At 47.0% G+C, this 25,409-nt stretch overlaps 1 protein-coding gene across 3 annotated transcripts; it reads left to right on the forward strand.

Annotated features, from left to right (window-relative positions):
• Positions 1 to 5,890: 5,890 nt before the first annotated feature.
• Positions 5,891 to 24,208, forward strand: FAM110C (family with sequence similarity 110 member C). Of its 3 annotated transcripts, XR_004424835.1 has the most exons (3): positions 5,891 to 7,022; positions 13,435 to 13,477; positions 23,748 to 24,208. XR_004424835.1 is itself a non-coding variant. In XM_033125069.1 (2 exons), the coding sequence occupies exon 1, from the start codon at positions 6,062 to 6,064 to the stop codon at positions 6,989 to 6,991; it is 930 nt and encodes a 309-aa protein (XP_032980960.1). In that variant the 5' UTR covers positions 5,891 to 6,061; the 3' UTR covers positions 6,992 to 7,022; positions 23,748 to 24,208. The 3 variants fall into 3 exon arrangements, 2 of the variants coding, with proteins under 2 accessions (XP_032980960.1, XP_032980958.1); XM_033125069.1 differs by lacking the exon at positions 13,435 to 13,477; XM_033125067.1 differs by lacking the exons at positions 13,435 to 13,477; positions 23,748 to 24,208 and adding an exon at positions 10,472 to 13,268.
• Positions 24,209 to 25,409: the final 1,201 nt, after the last annotated feature.

Raw genomic sequence — 25,409 nt, forward strand, 5'->3', positions numbered from 1 at the left:
AAAGAGGAAGAGAGGACAGGGTGAGAGGACAGGGGTGTGTGGGTGGGAGCGGAGGTCACTGAGGAAGAAGGATGGGCTGAGCTGCCAGGAAATCCATTACCATCAGCACAGCCTCCAAGTCAACTGAAAGGGCTCCGGCTAAACCACGCGGTGCTTTGGAACAGGCAGCCGTCTGTGTTTCTGCCCTATGAGTTTATCTTACTAGGTACCATGGGCAGTAATAATTTTTTGTTCCATTTAGAATGAGAAAAAATAAACTTTAAAAACAATAGACATGCTATAATTTCTAGTCTCTCCTACCAGATAGAGAGTAAACCATCTCATCCAATTACCGTGTTTCCCCCAAAATAAGACCTACCCCGAAAATAAGCTCCCGTTAAGATTGTCAGCCAGAAGGCCGCATTTTGTACATTATGACGATGTTCCAGAAGATGACATGACTATATTTGAATAAATGTAGATTGTTGTACATGAAAGAAATAAGACATCCCCTGAAAATACGCCCTAATGCGTCTTTTGGAGCAAAAATTAATATAAGACCCGGTCTTACTTTCAGGGAAACACGGTAGGTCTCCTCTGCTCATTAGAATCTTGTGAATATTTAAAGAAGCTCCCTGTCAGAGTTTCCTTGATGTGGTCAGCTGCTGGCACTGATGGTCCTTTGACTATGGGAAGGCATTTTCCGTCCCTTTTACCTGACATTCTGTCAGGTAGAATGGGAGACTGGTTTACTTTAATAACTTTTACACACTCAGCCAGGGAGATTCCATTCTAAAGCCACGGTCTGGCCATGGGCAGCCAGCAGAGCGAGCTTGTCTGTGGAGTGTCACTCATGACTGAGCGTCCAGCGTCTGCTCACTGCTTATAAAGAGCATTTAACAGGTGTGTGTGTCCCACAGAAGAGGAAGTTTACCAAGCCCAACAGTTACTCCCTCTCAGGCACGTTTCTTTAGACACTTGAACTGCCCATATCACCACCAATATCAGCATGGATTAAAAGGAGGAAAAACTTAGTACATGATACACAAACAGTTTATACTCAAGGTTCATTCTTCTTCAACCATAGAGAAAGAATAAAAACCGACAAGGATACCTCTCGGAAATTTGATGGTTTGCCTGTAAGAATTTCCTGAGATCCTTGGCCAGAGTTATTGGGACCACAGTAGATGGTAAGATCGGATACCAACTGTGATTTCACCTGTGGGTTTCAATAGTGGGATTTAAACTATGTTTTTTTTTTTTTTTTTTTAAACTATGTTTTGAGGGTTTCTCTTTTTTTTGTTGTTGTTGCTTCATTGACTTAATTACTACATTTAGAAAACAACCTGATACCCTCTTATGCTGCAAAATGTACTTCAATTTTAATTTAGTTAAATTATTACTGGGTATTTCTCATCTTAAAGGGAACTCGGGTATCTTCTTTTTCTTTCGAAGCACCCCACCTTGAATTTATTCCTATGGAGTCTGTTAACAGTACCCGATAGGAAGGACTGCATGCTGGTGGGGGAGGGGCTTGTTTTATGGTTTGCTTTCTTTTGTAAGATAAACAGAGCTCATACTTTATTCTACTATTTTCTCTTTGGAATGAATAGTCCGGTTTCAGGTTTGGCTCTTACCACCTTTCCCTCCACAAGTACTTCAGCCCATCAATCATCTTCTCTTCACGTGTATATTCCGTACTGGTTCCTCCCGTTGTGTTTACAGTAAGTTCACCTCTCACAAACCAATGTTGCATCTTGTTTTGGCCATGTTTTCAGCATACTGCCCTGCTATTGTTTCCCACCATCAGATTTCCCTCTTTGGAGATGACCCTCCTCTGACATCTTTCACTTGTTCACCGCGTATTCTCTTATTGAGAGTGAGCCGTCGTCTACACCTGTCACCCAACCAAAACCACACCGAGGCCGAATCTCCAGCGGCTACTTGTCCTCATGTCTGTAGTGGTCTTCAAAGTTGATTCCTGCTTCTCCCTGAAATTCTCTCCCTCCTGGATGCTGCACCGACTGAACTCTCCTGATCTGTCGCCTTCCCTAGGCTGCTCTCCTGGTTCCAGGCACCCCCTGCCCAACACCAATATGCACAGTGGGCCATATCGATCCCTCTCTCTCCTTTTTAAAAAAACTCTCTTTTGGCTGCTTGGTCTATCTTCCATTGCCATGGTTTCAGATGTCACTTCTGTTCATCTGGCTTCTGTGTTCTATCACCTGCTCAGACATCCTCATTGAACTTCATGTCCATCACTACCCCTTGTCCTTGGCTGTTTTCATTTGAATGGACCAGTAAAACCTAAACTAAAGATGCCCCAAAGTGAGTTATTCTCTTCTCCCTGTATCCAGTCCTTCATGCTACTTTGTAATGTGAGGCAGTTCCATTCTCCCAGTCACGTCCTAGAACAGCAAGGTCTTTTCTTGCTCTTTCCTTCCATATCCAAGCAATTTCCAGCCTCAGCAGACTTAGCCATCCCAATCTATTTTCTATTTCTTCTCCCATTCCGTAACCCACTGTATTATTGTCCGTTTTCCAGAGAAACAGAACCAATAGGATATGAAGATATACAGAAAGAGATGTATTTTAATGAGTTGGCTTATGAGACTACGTAGGCTGAGAAGTCCAAAATCTTCAGGGTTATTTGTCAGACTGGAGACCCAAGAAGAGATAATGCACCAGTTCCAGTCCAAAACCTTTCTGCTTGATACTGTATATTAATAACACTGGAACTATTGTGAAATAGTGTGATTTTCAATAATATGTCTGTGCAAACGGTTCTCTACAGTGGAGAGGTTATGCTTTCCCTGTCCTCTCCACTTATTCTCAGAATAGAATGAACTGATGACTTTTAAGGCAGGGGTTGATAAGTCAGAGACACCCTATAATTCAACATAACAGAAAACAAAATACCATAATAAATAAATTCATGTTTCCCCAAATTGCTCACACACTGCAGTGCAGCAAACTTAGTTAGAAGAGCATGAACTGGCCCAGAAGCCCCTGTGACATTGGGAGGTTTGACTCCTCAGCATCTTTACCATTCCCTTTTCTACCAATCATATGTTGAAAAGACTTGTTTAGTCATTCAGACATTAAGTAATTTGGGTCAACCTATACACACAATTCTGCTAAGTGATCTGCAATGAAAGCTTATGTTTGTAGACCTCTCCCCATTTCCCAAAGCCCTTCTGTATGTACGACTTTATTTGACTTTTGATTACGATTCACTTTTGATTAGGATTCAATCTCATTATTCAGATTTTCTATTTCTTTGTGATTTAGTCTTGGTAGGTGTTGTGTTTCTAGAAACTTATCCAAGACTGTTATTATATTTGTGCTATTTTTAAAATTCCACATACCTCATGATTATTTCCCACTGCATATTTTGTGTAAACATGATTGTAAATGGTTGCATATACACCATCCCATGGGTACGTCGTATGTTATCTAGCCTTCCTCCTGTTATTAAATGTAAGTTGACTTTAACTGCTTTCCTGCAAGGAATATTCTCATACTGTGTACACATCTTTTCTTAGTTCCTTAGGATAAACTCCTCGCTGTAGAGTTTCTGGATCACGGGTCTGGAAGCATGTTTTTCCTGTTCTGACCAAGTCTTCTGAGGTGATTCCAGGAAGGAAATTAAGCTCAAAGTTTAAGCTACCAATTGAGCAATGAGAACAATGTATTTAGACAATTTTGTCAGTATCTTTCTATTCAAATTCCATTATCCATTAAATTATCTGCTTAACAGATGGAAAATTATGAGTATACATATAATTGTTTTTTGTCTAGTAGCCGTAAGTCTTAAGTGCAACTTCATGGAAGTTTCACCTTTATTCTTTATATTCATTCATGTGAGTTGACTCACCATATTTAAAATGAGATAAACAGCTAAATAACTCATAACCATCATCAGAACAATGAAAATTTATTGAAAATTTGCTCTGGACCAGACATAGTGCTAAGCCTTTCATACACGTAATCTCAGTAACTTAAAAAAATCCCTACGCAGCAGGTAGATATAACAGACTCTAATGTACAAATGACAACCAGCAGCATTGTGGGTGCGGCACTGTGGGGTGTGAGGTCTGTCAGAAGGCAGAGCAAAGGCCTCAACATAGGTCTTTCAGGTTAATACCTATTTCATGTTCACCATCAATCAATGAATGTTCTAAGCTATAAAAAGGGGGAATTTCACAAATGGCAAAACAAAGACCCTGAGAGGTTTGTTACCTGCCACAAGGAACTCAGCTAGTAAAGGATAGATCCAGGCTCAGACAGATTCCAGAGGCCTAATGTTTAGGAGTTCCCTCCCTCAGAACTGCTGCAGTCGCTCATGAAGTGACAAGAAGTGAATATTAGGAAAGGAGCCACTCTGGGCGAAGCAACTGCAAAGACTTGTGACTGACAAGAGACCAGGCTGGTGATCAGAGAAACGTTGGACTTTGGGCCCCACCCGGCCCCTCCCCCAATAGTATCCTCCGTGGGAAACAATCTGTCCAACTCAGGAGCCTGTTCATTTTTTCTCTCTCTCCTTCCCTCCATCCCTCCATCTGCCTCTGTGTGTGTGTGTGTGTGTGTGTGTGTGTGTGTGTGAGAGAGAGAGAGAGAGAGAGAGAGAGAGAGAGAGAGAGAGAGAGAGAGAGAGAGGAAATCTCATATATTCTCTGCCCTTCACTTAAAGGACCATAGCAGTCTTCCCATGAGTTCTGATGAGACTGGCTAGTTTGGTTCTCAGAAGGCCTGGTTTCTTGTACTTGTCTCCCTGAGCATGGGATTTGCTCTCACAGGGGTTACGATCCCAAGGCCCATTTGGCACAACCCTGCTGTTGTTCTCTGGTCATGTGTTTGGTGGTGGGTTGTTGCGTGTGTGCCAAACCTTGGTTGAGTTCTTCAGCTGCTGCACGTACTGCCTGACCACCAGCTCCTTTGGCCTCACTGGCACCGGAGCCACTTCTCTGGAGACAGAATTAGTCCCAGACCTAAGGAACCTTCTGCCTGCTGCTCAGGGGCCCACTCTCGGGCTCCCAGGAGGCGGAGGAGTCCAGTACAACTTGGAAAGGTCAGCACGGCTCGGAGTTGGCCTTAACACAAAAGATAAATAACATGGTCATTTCACTTTGGCAGATATTTTTAGTTCTATGTCCAGCTTTTGGAAATAAACGGAATTTTGGAAATACTTTCTCTTACAGTTTTAGCATTCCTAGGTTGATCCACTGCCTGGTTCCTCCGTTGCCTTGGTTACAGGAAGAACTGCACTCATTGTGCGCATTTGGTCAGGTTTCTTCCGAGACACTGAGCCTGGCCTCCGCCCCCAGCCTGGCCTCTGAGCGAGGTGCCTGGGTCTGGTTAGGGCTATGGCCGCCAGTAACCGTGTCTGGAACTGATCCACGTGCCTGTGTGTTCCTGGGTGCTTTCCACGCAACTCGTAGACAGCCTCTCCGGAGGCTTTTTCTTTCCTTTAATATCCGTGTCCGTTGTGATAATAAAAATCTGTGCTCAGGTAGAGACTTAGGAAACTGAAGTCAAAAGTTTCCAAACATGCTGATGTCACCATAATATTTCAAAGGACCTGAGATCCTTCCCAGGGGTGGGGGTTGTCTGTTCTGCCATCTTCCACTCCGGAAATGCAAGCGACCAGCAGTGACCCACAGCCCGCCCAGGGCAGGCTGGCTGACTCCTGGGGCTGAACCAATTCGGTCTCTCCCGGTTCCTCACCTCAGGGGCACAGCCTGACCCTCCCCACCCAGATCGCAGGGCCGGGCGGTAGGGGGGGAGGGGGTAGGAGGTGAGGGGCGGGCCTGATGAGAGCCGCGGGCGGGCGGGGTTGGGCGGAAGGTGAGGTGAGGACCCAGGGATTCTTCGCCAGAAGCTGGGCGGGCAGGAGCTGCGGGGCGGGTCCTGGCGCGATTCGCCAATCGGTGCGGACTCGTGTTCGCCCAGACTCCGGGGCTGGCGGGCGGCACCGGGCGCTGGTCCCCACCCTGCGTGAACTTCGGAATTGGCCCAGGGACAGACTGGTGCCGTGACTAGAGAGAGCACTTCGACAGGAAACCTAGCTGGTTTGCCCCCAATGAAGATGCGTGCTCTGCCAGCCCTGGACGCACCCCGAACTGAGCGGCTCCCCGAGACCCCCCGGAACCTGGACGCGACGGAGCCGGCGCGCAGGAGCGCAGTGGAGAGGTTGGCGGCCGACCGTGCCAAGTATGTGCAGGGCCGCCCCGGGGTCGGCCGGGGCCCGGCTTCCGAGGGCAGCAGCCCTGGGGCGAGCGAAGGGCCGGCGGGCAACCCTCAACCTCCAGCCCGCGTCCCCGGTGCGGTGGCGCGCAGGGCAATAGCGCGGAAGCCGCTGAGGCCTGACTCGCTGGTCATTTACCGGCAGAAATGCGAGTTCGTGCGCGGACCCGGCGCTGACAACCTCAGGGGTGGCTTGGTGAAGAAGCTCTTCCAGGGGCCGGGCAAGGACAGGACACCGGCGCCCCACCAGACGTCCTCAGAGGGAGAGGAGGGCCAGGCCAGGGGCGAGGAGGCCGCCCTCACCAAGCCCGGCCCGGTAGCTGCCTCCGCGCCCCCGGCGCCCGCCGCACCCACCAGAGACCCAGCCGCGCCCCTGAGCCCGGAGCCCCGAGGGGTGAGGCGCCGGGGCCTGCACAGATCGCAGTCGGACCTCAGCTCCCGCTTCTCCATGTCGTTGGCAGAAATGGACACTTTCTTCCAGTACTGTGGCCTGGAGCCCGAGGTGGTAGAGGCGCTCGGGAGGGAGAACTTCTCTGCGGGGTCGGACTGCCTCGCCCTCAGGGTCCGCAGCGTGAGCGTGGCCACCTCCGACAGCGGCTTCTCGCGGCACAGCGGCGGCGACGAGGGGCTGCAGGAGGAGGAGCTGACGGAGCAGGTGCCCAGCGCCCCGTCGGTCGTCGAGAGAAACGCCCGCATCATCCGCTGGCTGTACACCTGTAAGAAGGCCAAGGAGGCCCCCAGTCAGGGGCTGCAGGTTCTGGTGTGACCGCCTGTGCCCGGGGAGACCCGGACCCAAGGTGTGAGCTCGGGAGGGGTGTCTGTGCGCCTTCTGTGAAGGCCTGGGGTGTGTGACCGATTTGGATGGAGCCAGTTCTCTAACGTTGTTCGGGACCCTGGAGATTGAGACGTAGGGCCTCGCGTGTGAGTGGCCGCTGCTGCAGAGCAGGATGGCCAGCGGCCTGGTCCCTGCACGTCCCGTGTCTTGTCTTTTGCATGCACTGCTTCTGACTGCCTGGAAAGGTATTCTGTGCCTTAACACCATCCCGGTGGCTTAGTTTTATGAAAAGAGAAATCGGAGTTATAAAATACTGTCGAAAGCAGTTTTTCACCTCTGCTGTTATTATTTCCTGCGTGGAAGCTAGCCTGGGAGCCCTCGTCCCTGTGGAAATTGACCCGTGGGCGTCCTGAGGTTTGGTCCGAGCTGATGGTTCGCCTGGAGCCCTGGGTGGCTGCCATCTCCCCTCCGCAGAAGGGCTGGCTGTGCGCTCGGTCCTCCCGCCGCCACCTGCGCGCGTGGTGGGGAAGGGGAGCTCTACAGGGCCTTGGTAGCAGTTTGGCGTGCGCTTAGCTGGAAAGGTCTCTGGCTAAATCGAGTTTTAATTGCTTTGAGAGCTTTGTAAGGAGAGTGACTGGAGCTGCTTAGTTCTCGAGGAGCTTCCGTTTGTTGGCTTGGCGTCTGGACCAGGTCACTTGTGTTTTAGAGTCCCACAGGGCTGCGACTGTAGTTTACTGGCCTCTGTTCACACAGGAGGTGAATCTGTGGGCCTGGGGCACCAATAGCACAGGGTGGTCTCCAGTTCTCAGTGAGGAGCTAAGGAACCATGTCCTCACTGTCACCTGCTACCCTCCCTCCATGCACACGTGGGGAGGGTATTTGTGGGGACAGAGAAGGGAGAGGATACATCTTTTCTTCTCTTACCCTTCGATGACAAGGTGCTGTGGATAAAAGAAATTCATGTGATGGAAGTATCCTGTCTGCCCTTGACATATCAGTAAACTAATTGAAGACACAGTATCAGTCTTTAGGCTGGTGGGGGAGGTGCCACAAGACATGTTTGTCCAAGGTCACCTGTGTTTGAGGACTGAAAAAAGCCTAATAAGTCCCCTGAGTGGCTATGGCCTTACTACAGATGTGAAAATTAACAAGGAGAGAGGATTTCATTGTTTCTTTTGAACTCGGATCATGACTTAAGTTCTTCCTTAAATTATTGAAGATTATTTCCCACTAAATCCCCAAAGAATGTATGTAGATAGTCCAAACTTAAAAACAAATAACAAAAAAAAAAATTAACTTGTGCTTTTCACAGATTGTCTTTCTGAATGAGATGAGCTGAAGGTGCCATGCACACCTTGGTGTGGAGGATTAGAGTTTTAGGGGCTTGGCATGGTCCCAGTGGGACCCAGATGGAGGCCTGCCCTCTGTCAGTCATCACGCTGACACTTTTGGCCTAGTCTCCCATTGTCCATGGTGTAAAGGCAGACAGGATGGTCTCCGACCTCTGCACTTTATGATTCTGTATCTAGTCACTAATCTGCGTATCCACATTTCATGATTGGAACCCAGAGAAGGAAAACAAAATAACACTGTCTACTGGAGTTGGTAAAGTGTCAATTTTTCAATAAGTTCCCCCGAGGTTGCCAGAGGCACTCCATTTCATGCACAGAGGGAGGCGGACTTGTTGGTAATAGATCTAAGTAACAAGACGATGAACAAACAAACCAAAATAAACCCTGGCACCATAAAAATATAATCAACCCAGACTCTCCTCCTCCCTCACCACAGTGCTCCAATGTCAAAAGCCTTGACCTGAAAGAGAATTTAGGATTCAGTCCATGAAATAACCTTCCCAAGGCCCTTTTTAGATTTGAGCCTAGGAAAGATGTAAGGAGTGAGGTTAGCCTGTGAGAACTTCCACTTATGACAAAGTGGAGGAGTTGAGGAAAGAGGGAAAGTGACAGCCGAGTTAGGAAACTACTGAGGGTGAATCTGCAGGAGACAGGTCTGTGTAACTCACCATCTCCTCCCTCTACCTTGATCCTGTTTGTTCGAGTGCCACCTGCCTTCTGAGCTGTTTCGTATTACATCTCAGAGACAGGAGACACAGGTCACAAAGGACCCACCTAGTTTTCTGTATGTCCTCAGCATTTACCAGCACTGTAAATATTTACTTCAGTTTTACTCCCTCAGACCCAAAACATAGCTCCTGTTTCTTAAAACCCCAACCCAGGAGACCTGATGTCTGGCCAGTTGGAGGGTGGGGAGAAATGAGTGCTCTGGGACTGAGATGACATCTGCTTCTGACCACAGTCCCTGTGACTCGACACCTAAAGGCCTGCACAGTCTCCTCTGAGGAAGAGCCAGTGGGGACGGCCAGGACCCAAGCACAGGGCGGGACCCCTTCCCTTCGTAGGGTCATCTGGCAGCTGGGCAGAAGGGCAGGTGATCTGTCCTCACAGTGTTACTGGCTTGAGACTAAAGCTGTAACTTCTGGAAGCTGCGGAACCAAGAATGCAAGCTGTAATTTTTCTCTAGTTTAATCAGGAAACTTGTGTTGAAATCCATGCAGATTCATTTTAGGATTTCATGAAAATTTCAGAAAATTGAAGATAAACAAAGGTATGCTTTCTAAGTGAAAAAATACACGTATTTTATTTTTTTCCCCCTTTGTAGATAGAGATATTGTCAATTAAAATGAAAATATACTATCCAGAACTAGATAATAATTTCATCAGCTTATTACCCCATGAAGTACAAACGTTTGCTTTTCAAAATTCAGAGTCAGAGCTGGAGAATGCACCCGACCTACTGGGGACCCATGAGTAACAGTCACACGTGGGTAATTTATGAGTTCTATTTCCCAGTATGTAATTCATGAAAATTGCTCTTCTGTCTGTTGGTGTTTAGTCATCTTCCTGTCCTTCACTTCATTAAAATGGCAGGCCTGCCAAAAGCTAGGTCTCTCTGATTGTTGGTCTTTTACAAAGAAAGTGTTACTGATTTTAACATTGTTATAATGGAATGGTAACTTGTCCTTGGGGTTCCTTAGGGACAAACATTCTTTAATTTCAGGGAAAAAAACTCAGATCTTCCACAGTTCTTCTCACATTTCTCTTTGATAAAAAAGAACACCTGTGGGGGCCACTGAACGCCTGTGGGACAGAGCCCGTGGGACGGAGCCCGTGGGACAGAGCTGTATCTCAGGGTGCACCATGCCCTGCGGAAGGAGCAAACCCAGCGGCCTCCAGTCACTGCTCCTTTCTCCCCTGTCCAGCTGGAGGCTCTGCGGACCTTAACTCAGCCTTTTAGGTAAACAAGTGGTTTGAGTAGCCATGAGCGCTGCCCCTCCCCCCATTCAGGCCAGCCCTTGGGCCTTTTCAGAGAGGTTTGCGTTTAAAAAGGCTGGAATTTGTTTGCCTGCAAGTATGTATCTGGACTGCCTGCCTTGTTTTCTGTTTTGTTGTTCAGCACTGTGATGGCAGCACTGGCCTTACCAACAGTCACAGGAAGTGTCTTTACTGCCTCAGGAGTCGTTGGAGGCAAACACACATTTTGAAAGTCCAGAAAAAGGCATGCAAAGACATGGATATTTGTTCTTTCAGAGAAACAAGATGAAAGCTTGTCTTTACTAAGGCTACCAACTTCTTTTCAAAATTTAAAGTGCAAACAGATGTTTTAAAATGCAGAAAATGTCACAAAACCAAAGATCGCAGGGAGCAGATTTTGGAGCATAACGTATGGCCTGACAATGTGTGCCTGGACAGGTGTGGATTCTGCTTTTCCTTACACCCCAGGAAGCGAGGCTTTGTATGTCATGGATGATTTGGGACCCAGGGCCATCTTCACTGTCGCAGGTGTTGTCCAGTGCGCCCCGGTGACCACACGACTGCTCCTTCTGCAGAATGAAGAACCTCGCTGAAGAAGCTTGTCATTTCAGAAGGTTGGAAATGCTGCAGAGAAGACGGGACCCTATATCTTGGAAACCAGGACCGAGCGGAGTTACTGCTGTGATGACACAGCCAATGCTCCTGCGCCCGCGCCCTTGTTCCCAGAGGGAAGGGTCTTCAGGGGCGTCTTTCTGAGAGTCTGCTAAGAGGCCCCGTGATGCGTTTTAACGGTGACTATACTGATTTCAGAAAGAAACAAAAGCAAAGCGGCCAGAAACCAAGAGTGCCAGGGTGTTTTCTGCCGCCAGTCACCGTGGACTGGCCAAGTGCTGGCCAGCACAGTAAACCCGCGTCACGCTGCGCCATCCCACACGGAGCTCTGCTGCTCAGCATCACGTCCCAGGGCAACTGGGCGTGTTTCACGACTCCGCACTTTTCAGGTCACCTCTAGGGTCATTCCATTAATGCCACTACCATGGGCTTGTGGACACGTGTACGATTGAAAGATCAGGTGGACTGACGTACCGCTGGGAACCACGTCTGCACGTGGACAGAGGCTTGTCCCCCTGCCAGCACGTCCTCCGCAGCACCATTCACTGTGCGCCTCCCCGGCTCCTCGCAAGGGAGAGGGAAGCCTTGTCGCAGGCACCCCAGATGCGCCCCAGCTCGCCCTTCTACGCACGCGGCCGCTGGAGACAGACAAGGCCCAGACTGTGGTTCCGAGTCATGCACCCCAACTCTGAAGGGCAGGACTCTCGGAGTTAAACGAATAGCTAGCAGGCAGACTCACAACCTTCCAGAGCAATTTTGTAGCAGTGACGACGACCCAAAGAAACATTGTCACCCGGTCAACTGTTTCACAGCTGTGTTTTATCGAATATCTCTTCAGAGTCAAAAATACAGAAGAACATGGAGGGGAGAGAAATGAGTGTCTCAATGGTAAAATATTTTTCAACCAATTCAAATTGTTATGTTTGTATTTGTTTAATATTGTATTTTCATAACTTTTACTGTGAGAGTAGGTCTTTGAGCTACTTAAATATTTTTTATTAAAAAATATTTATTTTACACAGTCATTGCTCTTCAAATAATTTGTCTTCACTTCATGCAGTTTTAGCTTTAAATGTATCATATTAAATTACTTGCTCCTTTCTCACTTTCTCTATTTTCTCCTGGCGATCTTTTTGTATTTGTTAATTGTATTTTCAACCTGTGCCTGTAAGCAGTGTTCGCAGCTCTGTGTGCTCTGTACAAAATGATTAGTTTGCAAGCAAGTCCCCGATGCACATTTTTTGGAGTCTCTGTTGGCTGACAGACGTGCCTCTCTCAAAGTAGGGTCCATTTAAAGACAGTGTCTACCCTGCTCTAATAATTCCCCACCAGTTGTTCCTCTAAAAATGCTTCTATGTTGCTGTTCATTGGGTTGCACTTAGTTAAAGAAGACTTGTCCAAGATGAGAGGAACTTTTTAAAGGATCTCTTCATATACTCAGTTTACTTATTTGCAGGTGTTCCATTAATTTTATATGTGAATGCTTTAAATATAATTGTTTTGTGCCTTTCTACTGTCAGAATAGGATGAACTGAAACATAGTTGAAATTTATTTTAGTGGTGCAGACTCACCATCCATATAATAGATGAAAAACATTTTTAAAAATATTGGTTTCTGTTTAAACCACAAAGATTTCCCAGAAGCACTTGCACTTGAGAGGGTACAGGTGCAGGAGAGAATCACTCCAGGGGATTCTGGAAGTAGACATGAGGGACAGTGTGAAATCAGGAGGAGGGTGGCCCCACACTGCAATAGGAGGGAGCTGGGTTAACACCCCTCTCTTCTGTTCAGAGTGTGTGACTGGAGGTGAGAAGTCCTTTTGTAACCCGTAATTATCCCAATTTGCTGAGTCACTTGGGAGAAAACAAAATGTTGCAGCTCAGTCTGAATGAAAAAGCTTGTAATTGCTTTTCACAGAAATGAGCAATAGTTTCTATGGCAAAATAGTGTCATTTGCTCATGAAAGAATAGCATATAAAGTAACACAATTAAACATGATAGAAAAGAAAAAACACAGGGTAAAGAAGGAAAATAGCTTGACAGCAGTCGATTTCACCAACACACGGTAAGGATTAGCAGTGCTTCTGGCTGGAAAGCTTCCTTATTCTATACGTATGTATATAGTTTTTGAACTACAAAACTTTCAGTCCTTCCAGGGTCAGTGACACTGGAATAAAAAGAAGGGTTTACTAAACACTGCCCTTTTTCAGTTGGTTAACGGTTCGGTGTGGTGGTTATAGCTGGGTCGGTGATGCCGTAAAACATCAGGTCTCGTCGATTTTTATTGCAGTTTCTAAACAGACTGTTTCCTACACGCTACTTGCAACTGGAGTGCAATATTGTGTAATCTGTTTGAAAGAAATAAAGTATCTTTACTATTGATTAATATGAATTTAAGAATTTGTGCAGTGTGAACACAATGGAAGCAAGACTGTGCCTGTTATGACTTCTCATCTTGTTTCCTTCCTTTCTTCCTGATACCGTCTCATCAGATTATCAGCAGACATGAGCAAAGAACCCCGGTGCTTGTCATAGGTGAGTCACATGGCATCTGTCGTCTCCTCACTGGAGATGGGATGCAGTAAAAACAGTTTTGCATATTTAGAACATTGTTTTTCTTTCATTGTTTCATCAGTCTTTTGCTTAAGAAGTTTGTCTTTCCCTTTATTTTTTTAAATTATCATCGTTGAAGAATGAGCACAAAGGTGAAAATGAAAGCACAGTGTGTAACTTTTCCCGATAGCCAACTCCCTAGTGAGGACCCCGGTACAGAGATGCACTTTGCCCTCAGTACCTGCTCGGCTTGGAGCTGGTCGGACTGAGGCAGGTGGGGAGATCCCAGGTCAGTCACTGCACTGAGCCAGGCGCTTTGTGTTTCAGTCCTTCAGCAGCTTACGCTCAAACCTTTGCAAGCATCCCAAGATAGGCATTCCTGAGGAGAAAAAATCAATCACTGTATTTCCACGAAGACAATGGTCTGATCCCAGGGTGCTGCAGAAACTCTCCCATTTACCAGGGTGGCCCTGTCATGGATTCTAACAGCAGTTGCCTTTTCTTCCTTCAGGTGAACAAGTTCTTAGCTTTCAGTTGCCCTTTTTGAAAACTCAATACAACAGGAAGCAATGAGGTGACGCACAGTGGTTACGTGTTTGAATTTTCCTTGCATTTTCAGTGATGAAATAAATAGATCTGAATAATATTTAAATGTTCCATGTTGGAAATATTGAGTAAGAAGGAAGTTGAGTTCCCAGCCAGGAGCTTATAAGTCTGACTGCAGAATGACAGTGTCATCGTGTCTCTGCATCAGCGCCCCAGTTCTACAGCTGATTGTCATGTTTGTGTATCTCCTTGAAAACTGTCATGAATATGAAATGCTTTCTGAAGGAGAGAGTGTATTAAACCATTAACAGCTATTCATTTTTAATTCCCAATAAAATGTTAATTTCCTTAGAAAGCGAGACTCTGAAACACAGGTACAGACCTGGGACGAGTGCATCTCAGTGTGTCCTGTGTGATGCTCAGTGTGGAGAAGTGCCAGCACAGGAAATCACAGGACCTTGCTAAGCCCAGGTGCTATGTCCACCTAGTGGTGTTGCAACAACCCTGCACCTGAGCCACAGTCCCTTGAATCAGGGACAAGGCGCTGAGGGCTGAGCAGAAGGCACGACATGTGGTCATTGCGGGGCCGAGTACCCAAACTCCCTGCCAGGATGGGCTTCCATTCTAGCAGGAGGGTCAGGTCTTCAGTAAGGACGGTTGGATAGATAATAAATAGTGGATAGAAAATACGTGACAGAGATGGGTAACACACAGAGGAGGAGAGGGAGGCCAATCTGTCTGAACCATACATGGAACCCAAAGTCGAAATCATAAAATGAATCAAGCCACAGGGAAGGACAACATGCAAATTATAAGTGGCACATTTGTCCCGAGAGGTTTATTTTAGTCCCTGGAGGTCCCTCACTTTGGCCGTTTAAAGCTTTGAAGTCTAAATGGAATAAAAAGCAGAACACATTACAAACGGGCCTCAGGACTTGGTCTGTCTCTGGTCAGAAGGTTGTTGTAAGGGATTTCCCGGGGCTTTTAGAAATCCACTTTTCAAACTTAGGAAAAGAATAAATAAAAAGAGTCGATAGAGCAAATGAACAATGACTCACAGGCCAGCTGTCCTGAAGGGTGGTGGTTTTCTGACCCCTGAAACTCTGGGACGCCCTTGGAGCTGAGCAGCTGGGCTCAAGCTGGGACAAGCCAGGCTGATGTTATCAGGACTTGAGGGCCATGTTCTGTCCTAAGCTGTTTGGCAAGTTGGGGCTGCAGCATCCACAGTTCAGAAAGGGGTGTTTCCAGAGTGCCGAGAGCGTATTCTCACACAGCTTTCCTTGCAGGTGTATGTGAGGTGTCAGAATGCCCACGTTGGCATCTAGAGATGGGCAGAGACCCACTCAGCTAGGACCACAGACTTCCAAGGATGGAAATGATGTGAGCGATCCTAGGGTTCCCCCACAAAAGAGCCCAAGTGGCCACAGTGATCCTAAGAAAGAACAAAACTGGAGGCATCGCAATACCTGACAGCAAACAATACTACAAGGGTACAGTAATCAAAACAGCATGGTACTGGTACAAAAACAGACACATAGATCAATGAACAGAATAGAGAGCCCACACATGAACCCTCACCTGTGTGGTCAATTTATAACAAAAGCAGGCAAGAATATACAGTGGGGTAAAGACAGTCTATTCAATAAATGGTGCTGGGAAAACTGGATCCATGTAAGAAAATGAAGCTGCTCACTTTCTTACACTATATATATAAAAAAAACTCCAAATGGATAAAAGAGTTAAATGTGAGACCTGAAACTATAAAATCCTAGAAGAAAACTTAGGCGACAAACACGTTGACATTGGTCTTTGCAGAATTTTTTGGATCTGTCTCTTTGGTCAAGGGCGACACAAGGAAAAAATCAGCAAATGTGGCTACATGAAGCTGAAAAGCTTTTGCACAGCAAAGGAAACCACCAATGAAATGAAAGACAACCTAGTGAATGGAAGAAGATATTTACTCATGATACATCTGATAATGGGTTAATATCAAAAATATTAGGTGGTGCAAAAGTAATTGTGGTTTTTGCAATTATTTTTAACCTTTTAAACTGCAATTATTTTTACACCAACCTAACATATAAAGAATTCATAAAACTAAACCCAAAAAAATCCAAATAAAAACATGGGCAGAGGACCTGAACAGACATTTCGCCAAAGAGGACACACAGATGCCAACAGACACATGGAAAGATGCTCAACATCACTAATTATCAGGGAAATGCAAATAAAAACCACAATGAGATACCACCTCACAGCTGTCAGAATGGCATCATCAATAAATCAACAAACAACAACTGTTGGTGAGGCTGTGGAGAGAAGGGAACCCTCCTGCACTGCTGGTGGGATTGAAGATTGGTACAGCCACTACGGAAAACAGTGTGGAGCTTCCTCAAAAAATTAAAAATAGAACTACCTTCTGACCCAGCATTCCACTTCCAAGTATTTATCTGAAGAAATCCAAAACACGAATTCGAAAAGACATACGCACCCCTATGTTCACTGCAGCATTATTCACAGTAGCCAAGATATGGGAGCAACCCAAGTGCCCCTCAATAGACGACTGGATAAAGAAGAGGTGGTGCATATATACAATGGAGTATTACTCAGCCATAAAAAAGAATGAAATCCTGCCGTTAGAGACAATATGGAGGGACCTAGCAAAGTGAATTAAGTCAGACAGAGACAAACACCATATGATCTCACTTACATGTGGAATTAAACACACAACAGAAACAGACTCACAGAGAACAGATTGGTGGTTGCCTGAGGTAAAGGGAAATGAGAGACACAGAATCCCAGTTATGGTGCAAATCATGGGGTGTGTGTACAGCTCAGAGAGTAGATGATATAACTTTGTATGGCGACAGGTGGATACTAGACTTACTATGGTGACCATGTTGTAAGGCAAATAAATGGCAAGTCACTGCTGAATGCCTGAAACTAATACTGTCTGTCCACTCTAGCAAAAAGTAAATTTAAAAAGAAATCATGTGGCTCCTCCCTCCGAGCACTTGGAGGCCTGGGAGGCAGACCCCGCTGTCGTCTGTGCAGGTGTGCTCAGTCCTGTCTTATGGGGGCCACGGTCCGTTTGCTGGGAACTTCCAGGGTGAACACTGAGGCCCCCTCATCAGGGGAGGGAAGGTCAATACCCTAAGAGACGGAGCCTTGGCTAACACACATCTGGATGCCAGTGTCTCAATTTCACTGCAGTTCCCACTTTGGAGAAGTGAATGTCCAAGCGCTGTGAGGGCATGAGAATTTTAAGTGCTTGGTTTGACATTTTCACCTTGCCTACATTAGGGCAGCTTGGGGTGTTTCCTGCCCAGTGGGGAAGGTTGTGTGGTCAGGACCAAGGAGGGCCAGAAGTTTCTGTGGCAGGAAAGAAACACAGGGCCGAGATTGAGCCCTGCACCTGGGGGACCTGCTGGGGAGAGGCTCGTCACCAGAGGTTGGGAGGGAAGCCAGCCGTCCCCGGCACCCCCAGCAGCAGGGACAGCACCAAATGCTGAGTATCGCTTATTCCATCCAGGCAGCCCTCCTGCCAGTCACAAGGGCCAGCATGTCACACATGAGAGCTCAGGACAGGAAGGTCATGGAGCTAATGTGTTGGCGAAATGGGACTTCGAACCCACGTCTGCCTGGTTCAAAGTCTGTGCCAGGCTCTGTGCCAGGCTGGTTTCCAAGAAGCAAACACAGGGAGGGGGCCCAAGGGCCTGACAGCTTCTCAGGTGCACAGGCTGCTTCCATTGCGGGAAAGGCACCCTTCCCAGCTGCCCCCCTGCCACCACCTGCTGGGTGACTCAGGCGGGCAGGGCTGCCCCATAGGTCACACCTGGCAGCATGCAAATGTCCCCACTACAGGAAGGGCTCTCGTGGTGCAGTGCGTGCTGGTAATGTTATAGGAGATGACAGACATTTTAAAATAGTAGTGAGGAGAGCAGAGGGACTGCGCCCGAGCCGCGCAGGGGAGCTTGAGCAGCACTGCCAGGGCCTCGGAGGCGCCCGCTCAGTCGGATGGGTGAGTGCAGGGTGAGGCCCCCAGCTGCAGCCCCTGTGCTGTACCCCGCCATCCCAGACCTTCTAGGTCTCCTCCCAGAAGTCTGGCAGAACTATGACTATTTCTGGGGCCGGCCATTCACTTCCAGGTAAAGGAGAGATGAGCACAGTTATCAAGGAAGAAGAACCCTTTAAATTTACTTTGAAGTTCTACAAAGTTTGACACATCTTCGGGTTTGTGATTTTTTTCAGCACTAGAAAAAAGAAAAAGGCCCAAGATACACACATTCAGAATACCTACTTGCAGCCCCTGAGAGCATTTCGAGGCCACACCTCTATTACTGTTTTAAAGGTGACAGGAAAAGCTGAGCCAATGTCCACACCTTCCCTGGTCATGTGGGCCAAGGAAGCACGACCCACCTTCTCCCCACCTTCTTGTGGTGGCTCTGGGCGGAGAGCACAGGAGGTCACAGACCCACTCTGCCAGGTCACTCAGGGTGTCACCCAGTGCCAGCCCTGGTCACAGGATGTGTGTGAGCGCTCAGCAGCCCATGGTGGCAGGAGCCCTGTCACTCAGCCTTCTCCAAGGAAGCACCTGCAACAGAGATCAAAGTGTGACCTCAGGAAAAGGACTAGGAGTGTCGGCTTTCACAGCACAGGGAGGGCTCGAGCGCTGTGCAAAGGGACGCATCTGTAGCCTCGTTCTTGGTAGGTGTGGTTTCCCGGGAACACCATGAAATAATCCTGCCTGGACCACATACCTCTCACTAATGGCCCCTCTCTCAATAGGATAATGACCGAGCAACGAAAATTATCGAGTAAAGACATCCAGGCAAGGGGAACAGCATATATGAAAACGCTGTGATGGAAATAATTTGATATGTTAAAACATAAAATACTATTATGTAACGAAAACACAGGGAGTGACAGGGAGGTTGGAGATAAACATGGTTGCAGAAAAGAAGGCTAGAGCCAGATTAGGTAGGGTCTTAGGGCCGAGTAAAGAGTACAGATTTTTTTTTTATCTTTAATCCAGTAGGAAAATCATTTAAAATTTTAAGGAATTAGATGATGTCATCAAATCACATTTGTGTTTTCAAAAGTTCCCTCTAGATGTTGGGTGAAGAGTGGACTGTAGAAGAGCAGCCAGAGTCGCGTGCTGGAATGAAAGTTGGATGTGCCCCAAAACATCCCAGGGGTGCCGGGTCAGCAGGACCTTGGAGGAGTCAGGGTTGGGTTGTGGAGGACGGGGCTGGGTCCCTAAGCAGGTGCAGAGACAGCAGGCGGCACTGGCCCCGGACCCCAGTGAGTGGTGTGGATGCCCAGCAGAGGACGTGCCAGCTGGTTAGTGAGTACGTCAGTCCGCGAGAGCTGGCTGATGAACACGAGGGTAGTTTGGTCTTGGAACACGGTGTTACTCTGCTGTCCTTCTTTCTTTCTGTTCACAGGGTATGTCCCTCCCTCTTCCCGGCATTGTCTTTCAAGACATTACACTGTCACGACCATCGCATTTGAAGCTCTACTGCTCTGTTTTTATTCTTGTATTAGCAGTGGAACCTGAATGAAAGAGAGTATAAAATGCGACTGAAAACCTAACTGGTGAAGAAAGAGACTAGCTCACTCCCTTGACTGTTGTTGTTGGTACTGCTTTTTAGAAAAATCATCACTTAGAAATGTTGCTGAATTGATTACACCCAGGAATGCCAATTTCCTTGTGTTATTTTATATGTAAGAGGAAAAGGTATGGGGTTTTCTGTTCCCTGCTTGGAGCTGAAGAAAGGGAAATGACCAACACTTAGCCCTCAGTGGGGTCCTGTAGAAGTTACTCAAGAAATCCCAGCACATCCTTCCATGAACGATTTCTCATTCTCCTCTGTTTCATCTTTTCCCACTCCCGGAGATCTATGTGACAGGTTTTGTGTTCCCTTCCAGAGTCAGGAATTCTCTGTGGTTTGTCTGCAGAGCACCACACTGGGTGCTCCTCCAGCTTTCCCAGCGTGGCCGGGCAGGGTGGGGCAGCCTAGAGCTTCATGAGAGGACCAAGCTTCACTTGCGGGGAGACGCAGGCAGTACTGTGGAAGAGCTCACAGGCAATGTTTCCCAAGGTTGAGATCCTTATTCAACGCTAGGACACCTCAAAACAAGACCTGCTTCATAAGGGTTTGGGAAATGATTTCTCAGATTGCATGCACCCCAGATTTCTGTCTAAAAGCAAAAGTAATTAACTGCTTTTGTGAGCCCTTTGTAACTGCCATGGTGCATTGGCAGAATTACTTTGTTCTCATAGTTTATTCTCCTCCTTTTTTTCTGAAGTATATTTGTGTGCAGGTGAGGACAGAGTGTTTAGTCTTTCTCAGACTTGTAGGTGCCCTGGTTCACTTACCTGAACAAATTATCAGCCCGAAAGTTACCCTCATTGTTACGCCCTTTACCGCACCAGTGCTCCTCAGGCCACAACATGAAACAGCTCAGTTTCCAGAATAAGGAAGTCTAAAACAGTTAATGGATTACTGAGTCTGGGGCAGGACTCCAAGGACGCTTAGATGTGTGTGTTTATACAAAGGTGTTCTTAGCCTTCGGAACAAAATGTGCTGAGGAGAGGTGCTCATGGACAGACAGACACAGTTGGAATGAGCCTGAGTTAAACCCAAGTCCTGCTGTATAGGTTGCCCAGATATATTGTATCTTCATTAAAAATTGCCAATAAACAGGCCCTCTCTGTTGTCGCATTCTGTCTGCTCAGCCAGTCACAGACTTGGCAGTGGGCTTCTACTCTTGTTTTCTTGAGCAGCGAGTTCCCTTCATGGCATTCACTGCAACAGGACTGCTCGTCCCAGGTGGCACCTGATGTCTTGTTGTCTGCACTGGAATGTCAAGCACTGCCATGGCAATATTTTGTTGAGGGAAACTGAGGCAAAGACTGGAAAGGCAGTAATGTGTGCCAGGCTCCTGCCTCATCGATGCCAGTGCTGGGGGCACCTGGCACCCTCTGGTCCTCAAGGTGTCTCACACTCTGCGATTAGCTTCAGCTCTTACAATCACCGGTCAGGGCTTCTGAGAGGAGCCAGGTGGCCTGTGGTCACACAGCCACTGATCCACAGAACCATGTTTGGATCCAGGACCTCACTCCAGATTGGGGGTGCTTAACCGTGATCGTGTACTGCTTCTAATTCCAATAGGATAAATGGGAATTTTCAAGGGAGGGAAAGTTGCATTTGGGGCAGAGAGAGTAAGGTTTCCGAAAGCTGATAAGCATGACATCCTCTCACACACAAAGGGAATGACAAATAACTCTGTGTGATTAGAAGCCAATGTGTGAAGTGGCCCAAATAATTATTTGAATTTGAACTGACACTGGTCCAACTTGCAGAATATGACTGAAACCTGATGTGGAGCAGTGTGTGTGCACGTGTGTACATGCACATGTGCACACGTGTGGGCACTGTGAGCACTGTGTATGTGCGTGCATACATGCATGAGTGACCATGAGTGTGTGTGCAGTGAGATGTGTGCAATGAACAGACATGGAATGAGGCATGGTTGCAGAACAGGACTAGTTTAGACAGAATCTGGCAGAGAGGAGATCCCAGCGGCTGAGCTGGCTTGATTTCTCCCACTGGTCCAGTAGAAAGATCATTTGCCATTTCAGGCAATGAGTGTCTTATGACGGGTTGTTTCTAGAAGATGTTCAATGAGTGCTGGACACAGACTTCATCTTACCCTTCCCCCCGCCATCTCCATCCCCACCTTATCCTCATGTTCAGTTGACAAAAGGTGACGGAAGAGAGTTCAGATAAACACGCAGGGTGAGGAGATGCCCTGAGAGCCCCAGGTGTCACCACACCCCCAAGTAAAATCGATGAATCAGTAAGAATAAACTGTTTCTCTCCTCCACCCAAGTTCCCAACCCAGCCCTGTAGCACTTCTGGTCCCTAGTGCCAAGGTTTTCCTGTAGCTCAAGCTTTTTTCATGTTCTATCAGCATTAGAAAAGAATTTATCTGTAATCAGGAGAGCCAATGTTCAGGCTGTTGCAAAGCACCCTCTTTGGACGGGGCTATAACAAGCCCGAACTCGCTCCAAGTAATTAAGGGGCGCAGGTAAAATAATAGGGAATAAAGCACAATTGGCAGTGCTGCCTCCAGGGCCAAATGTGAAGGCTGTCAGTCAAGAAGCACCGAGCTTTCAGACCTGAAGGTGTTCAGATGACCTCAGTGCTCCTTGACCTACCTAATCATCTCTGGGTAAAATTGTGGGATCACTGCCTCCCACTTCCATGGAGGTAACACAGTGTGTACCAACAGCCTACACTGAGGTAAAGTCAAGCACTCACCACCTTTCGTGCGTATTTACCTTGTGACTGACTGAGACACAAGTAATGGAGTCTCTGTGTGTGGCTGTAAGCACTCTGTGAAACAAGAATGCAAGTGCAGGACCTAACAGAGCTGGGTATAAAAACTGGAGAAATAGTCTGACCTGGTAAATTCGCACTGGTGGTAGAAGGCTCTGCCACAGTACGTGACCAACTGCTCTGGTTTGCCCAGAAATTTGGGGCGGTTGGTCATCCATAAGGACACAGCCATTCTCAGAATGCAGAGTTCCCTCACTTGGAGTCGATATAATTTATGTTACCCTATGTCTCCTTCTTTGGTAATTTATTAAAGAATCTGTGTTGATTGCTGATTCCTCTTCATAGTTTAAAATGGAATTCCACAAAGATAAAAAGGAAAACAGAAGGAAGAAAATCAACGGACTTCAGAATTGTACCGTTTCATTGGAAACTAGTCTGGCAGGTTCTCAAAAAGTCAAACATAGAACTACCATTTGACCCATTGATTCTACTCCTAAGTATATTCCACAAGAGAATTGAAACTTGTCCACACAAAAACTTGTACACAAATGTTCACGGCAGTATCATTCATAAAAGCCAAAAGGTAGAAAGAACCCAAATGTCTATCAACTTATGAATGGAAAGATAAAATGTGCTGTATCCATACAATGGAACAATATTCAACCATAAAAAGGAATCAAGTACTGGTTAATGCCATAAAACACATAAATTCTGAAAACATTGTGCTGAGTGAAAGGACCCAGACAGAAAAGGCCACATGGAAATGTTCAAAACAGGCAAGTCTATTTACATAGAAGGCAGGTTAGTGGTCGCCAGAGACTGGGGGGAAGGACTGAAGAGTGACAGCTAATCGGTTGAGTTTCTTTATGGGGTGATAAAAATGTTCTAGACTTAAGTAGTTGTGGATGTACAACTTGGTGAATTACTAAATGCACTGAATTATACACCTTAAATGAGTGAGTTTTATGGTTTGTGAATTATATCTCAGTTTAAAAATCAAGAGTATTTTCTATTAATGAGTTTCCATATTTCAAAGATCTATTGAGTGCCCCTCAAATGAATTTCAAAGGAGTTCCGTATCAAAGTACATTATTGTGAAATTTGAGAAGGTTGGGAATAAAGATTTGAAAATCTTCCAGTATGGCCGAAGAAAAAGTTCTCCTAATAAGAATCAAGAATCAGAATTGAATTCAGAAGTTTTCATAGAAATTCTAGATGAATAAGAAAATGAAACTTGGCCTCATTTCTAAGAAAGAATTTCTAGTTTTCTAAACCAAACCAAACCATTAATCCACTATGAGAATAGAATGCAGACATTTTTGGATATGCACAACATAAAAAGCTTTATCTTTTCTCAGGAAGCTAATGGATGATGGGATCCCTTCAACAAAGTAATAACCAAAGAAATGGGAGAACATGAGTCCCACCAGAAGGTGGTCCATCGGGAGAGGTGGCCGGGACCAGCAGAAAGACCCACCGATGAGCCCTGGGGGCTCACTTCAATCCTGCAGGAACACTCAGGGCTTTTAAACCCCAGTTGGAAACATGACTCATTTCCTGCTCCCACTCAGAGACTTCTTTCTTCAGGACTTCCAGGTGTAAAGTCATGTACAGTCATGATGTAATTAATTTTAAAGGTGATTAGAGCACGCTTCTCCTCAAAGAATATCCTGCTGCTGTGGACAGAGCTTCTCCCCGTGTGCATCGCTGACAAAATGGCCTTTTGACGAGCTGACGGCAGACGCTGTTCTCCTATTCCTTCACTTCAGTGGTGTTGCCAGGAATTCCGAAAGCTCCTTTGAGTCTAAGCATCACCAGAGCTGGTACTTCACAAGGACCTACTCTGTAGTGGGTTTTGTTTGTTATCATGCACCAATTACAAATAATAGCACCACAAGGAAGGGTGCTACTGACAAGGGGACTCATGCTGCGGGACAGTGAATGAGCTCCCAGGACCACATGGCTGGCCACTCCGAGCAGCCAGGGTCTAGATCCAGGTCTGAACAACTGCTAACAGAAATGAGCTGGTGGGAATATCACACAATCAAGACTCCACTGGAGCTGTTCACTGTCCTCCTAGGGAAAGTCTTAACCTTCAAACACTGGAGAGCCGCAGGCGGAATGTAGAGCTGAAGTGTTCACAAGCGCGCCACCAGCTACTACATCAGCCCTGACGTGCGCCTGCACACCCCACCCCTGCAACGATGACCTGCAGACCCACTCAGACAGGACGGCCCCAGGCCTCTGACCATCCAGGGAGGCATTGCGGTCCTCCGGCTCAGGCTAGCCTGGGCCTGTCGAGCCCCCAGGGCCAGGTACTGAGCTGACCATGCTGCTGGGCAGTGTCGACAGCCCCTTGAGATGTTTCAGTTCCCAGCACCATGTGGTGAGATGAGTGCTTCCTCCCTCACAGCCTCAGCCTCCAAGAGAGGTGAGAACCCTGCAACCATTAAACGTGGCCTGGCCACAACAGCCACACAGCAGCTCATGGCCCCGCAATCCTTTGGCCTCTCGGTGGTAACAAGCCTCTGACGTTCACACTCAGTGAGGATCACAGATGTGGGTCCAGCTGCGTCTCCCAGCGGACAGTCGCACACTGAGGTCAACGAGAGTGTGAGAACTGGGACCTGCCAGGCCCAAACCCACCCTTAAACTTGCCTCTTGCAAGCACTGATTTATTTCTGCCATTACAAAGTATTACTTTGTTTTACTTCAGTAAGTGTGTCCAGTCTCTGGCAGACAAAAAAGTCCTGGCTGACACAGCAGAATCAATAACCCCTGAGACTCCCTCTGGACAGTGTCCTCACTGGGCGGGGCACATGGAGGGGGACATGAGGACACTGGGTGGGGTCAGACTGTAGGGGAGCTGCCAACCTGTTCTGTCCCTGTTCCTTCCCTGTCTCAGAAGAGGGAACCCCAGGATGAGAGGAGAACCAGCAGGAGAAGAGGTTCTGGACAAATAATTGATCTGTTTGCATTTTCCTTATTTTAGTGTCCACTTTGTTAATGTGTAATTTTTT

This window comes from Rhinolophus ferrumequinum, chromosome 13 (genome assembly GCF_004115265.2).
Source record: "Rhinolophus ferrumequinum isolate MPI-CBG mRhiFer1 chromosome 13, mRhiFer1_v1.p, whole genome shotgun sequence".
Taxonomy (NCBI): Eukaryota; Metazoa; Chordata; class Mammalia; order Chiroptera; family Rhinolophidae; genus Rhinolophus; species Rhinolophus ferrumequinum.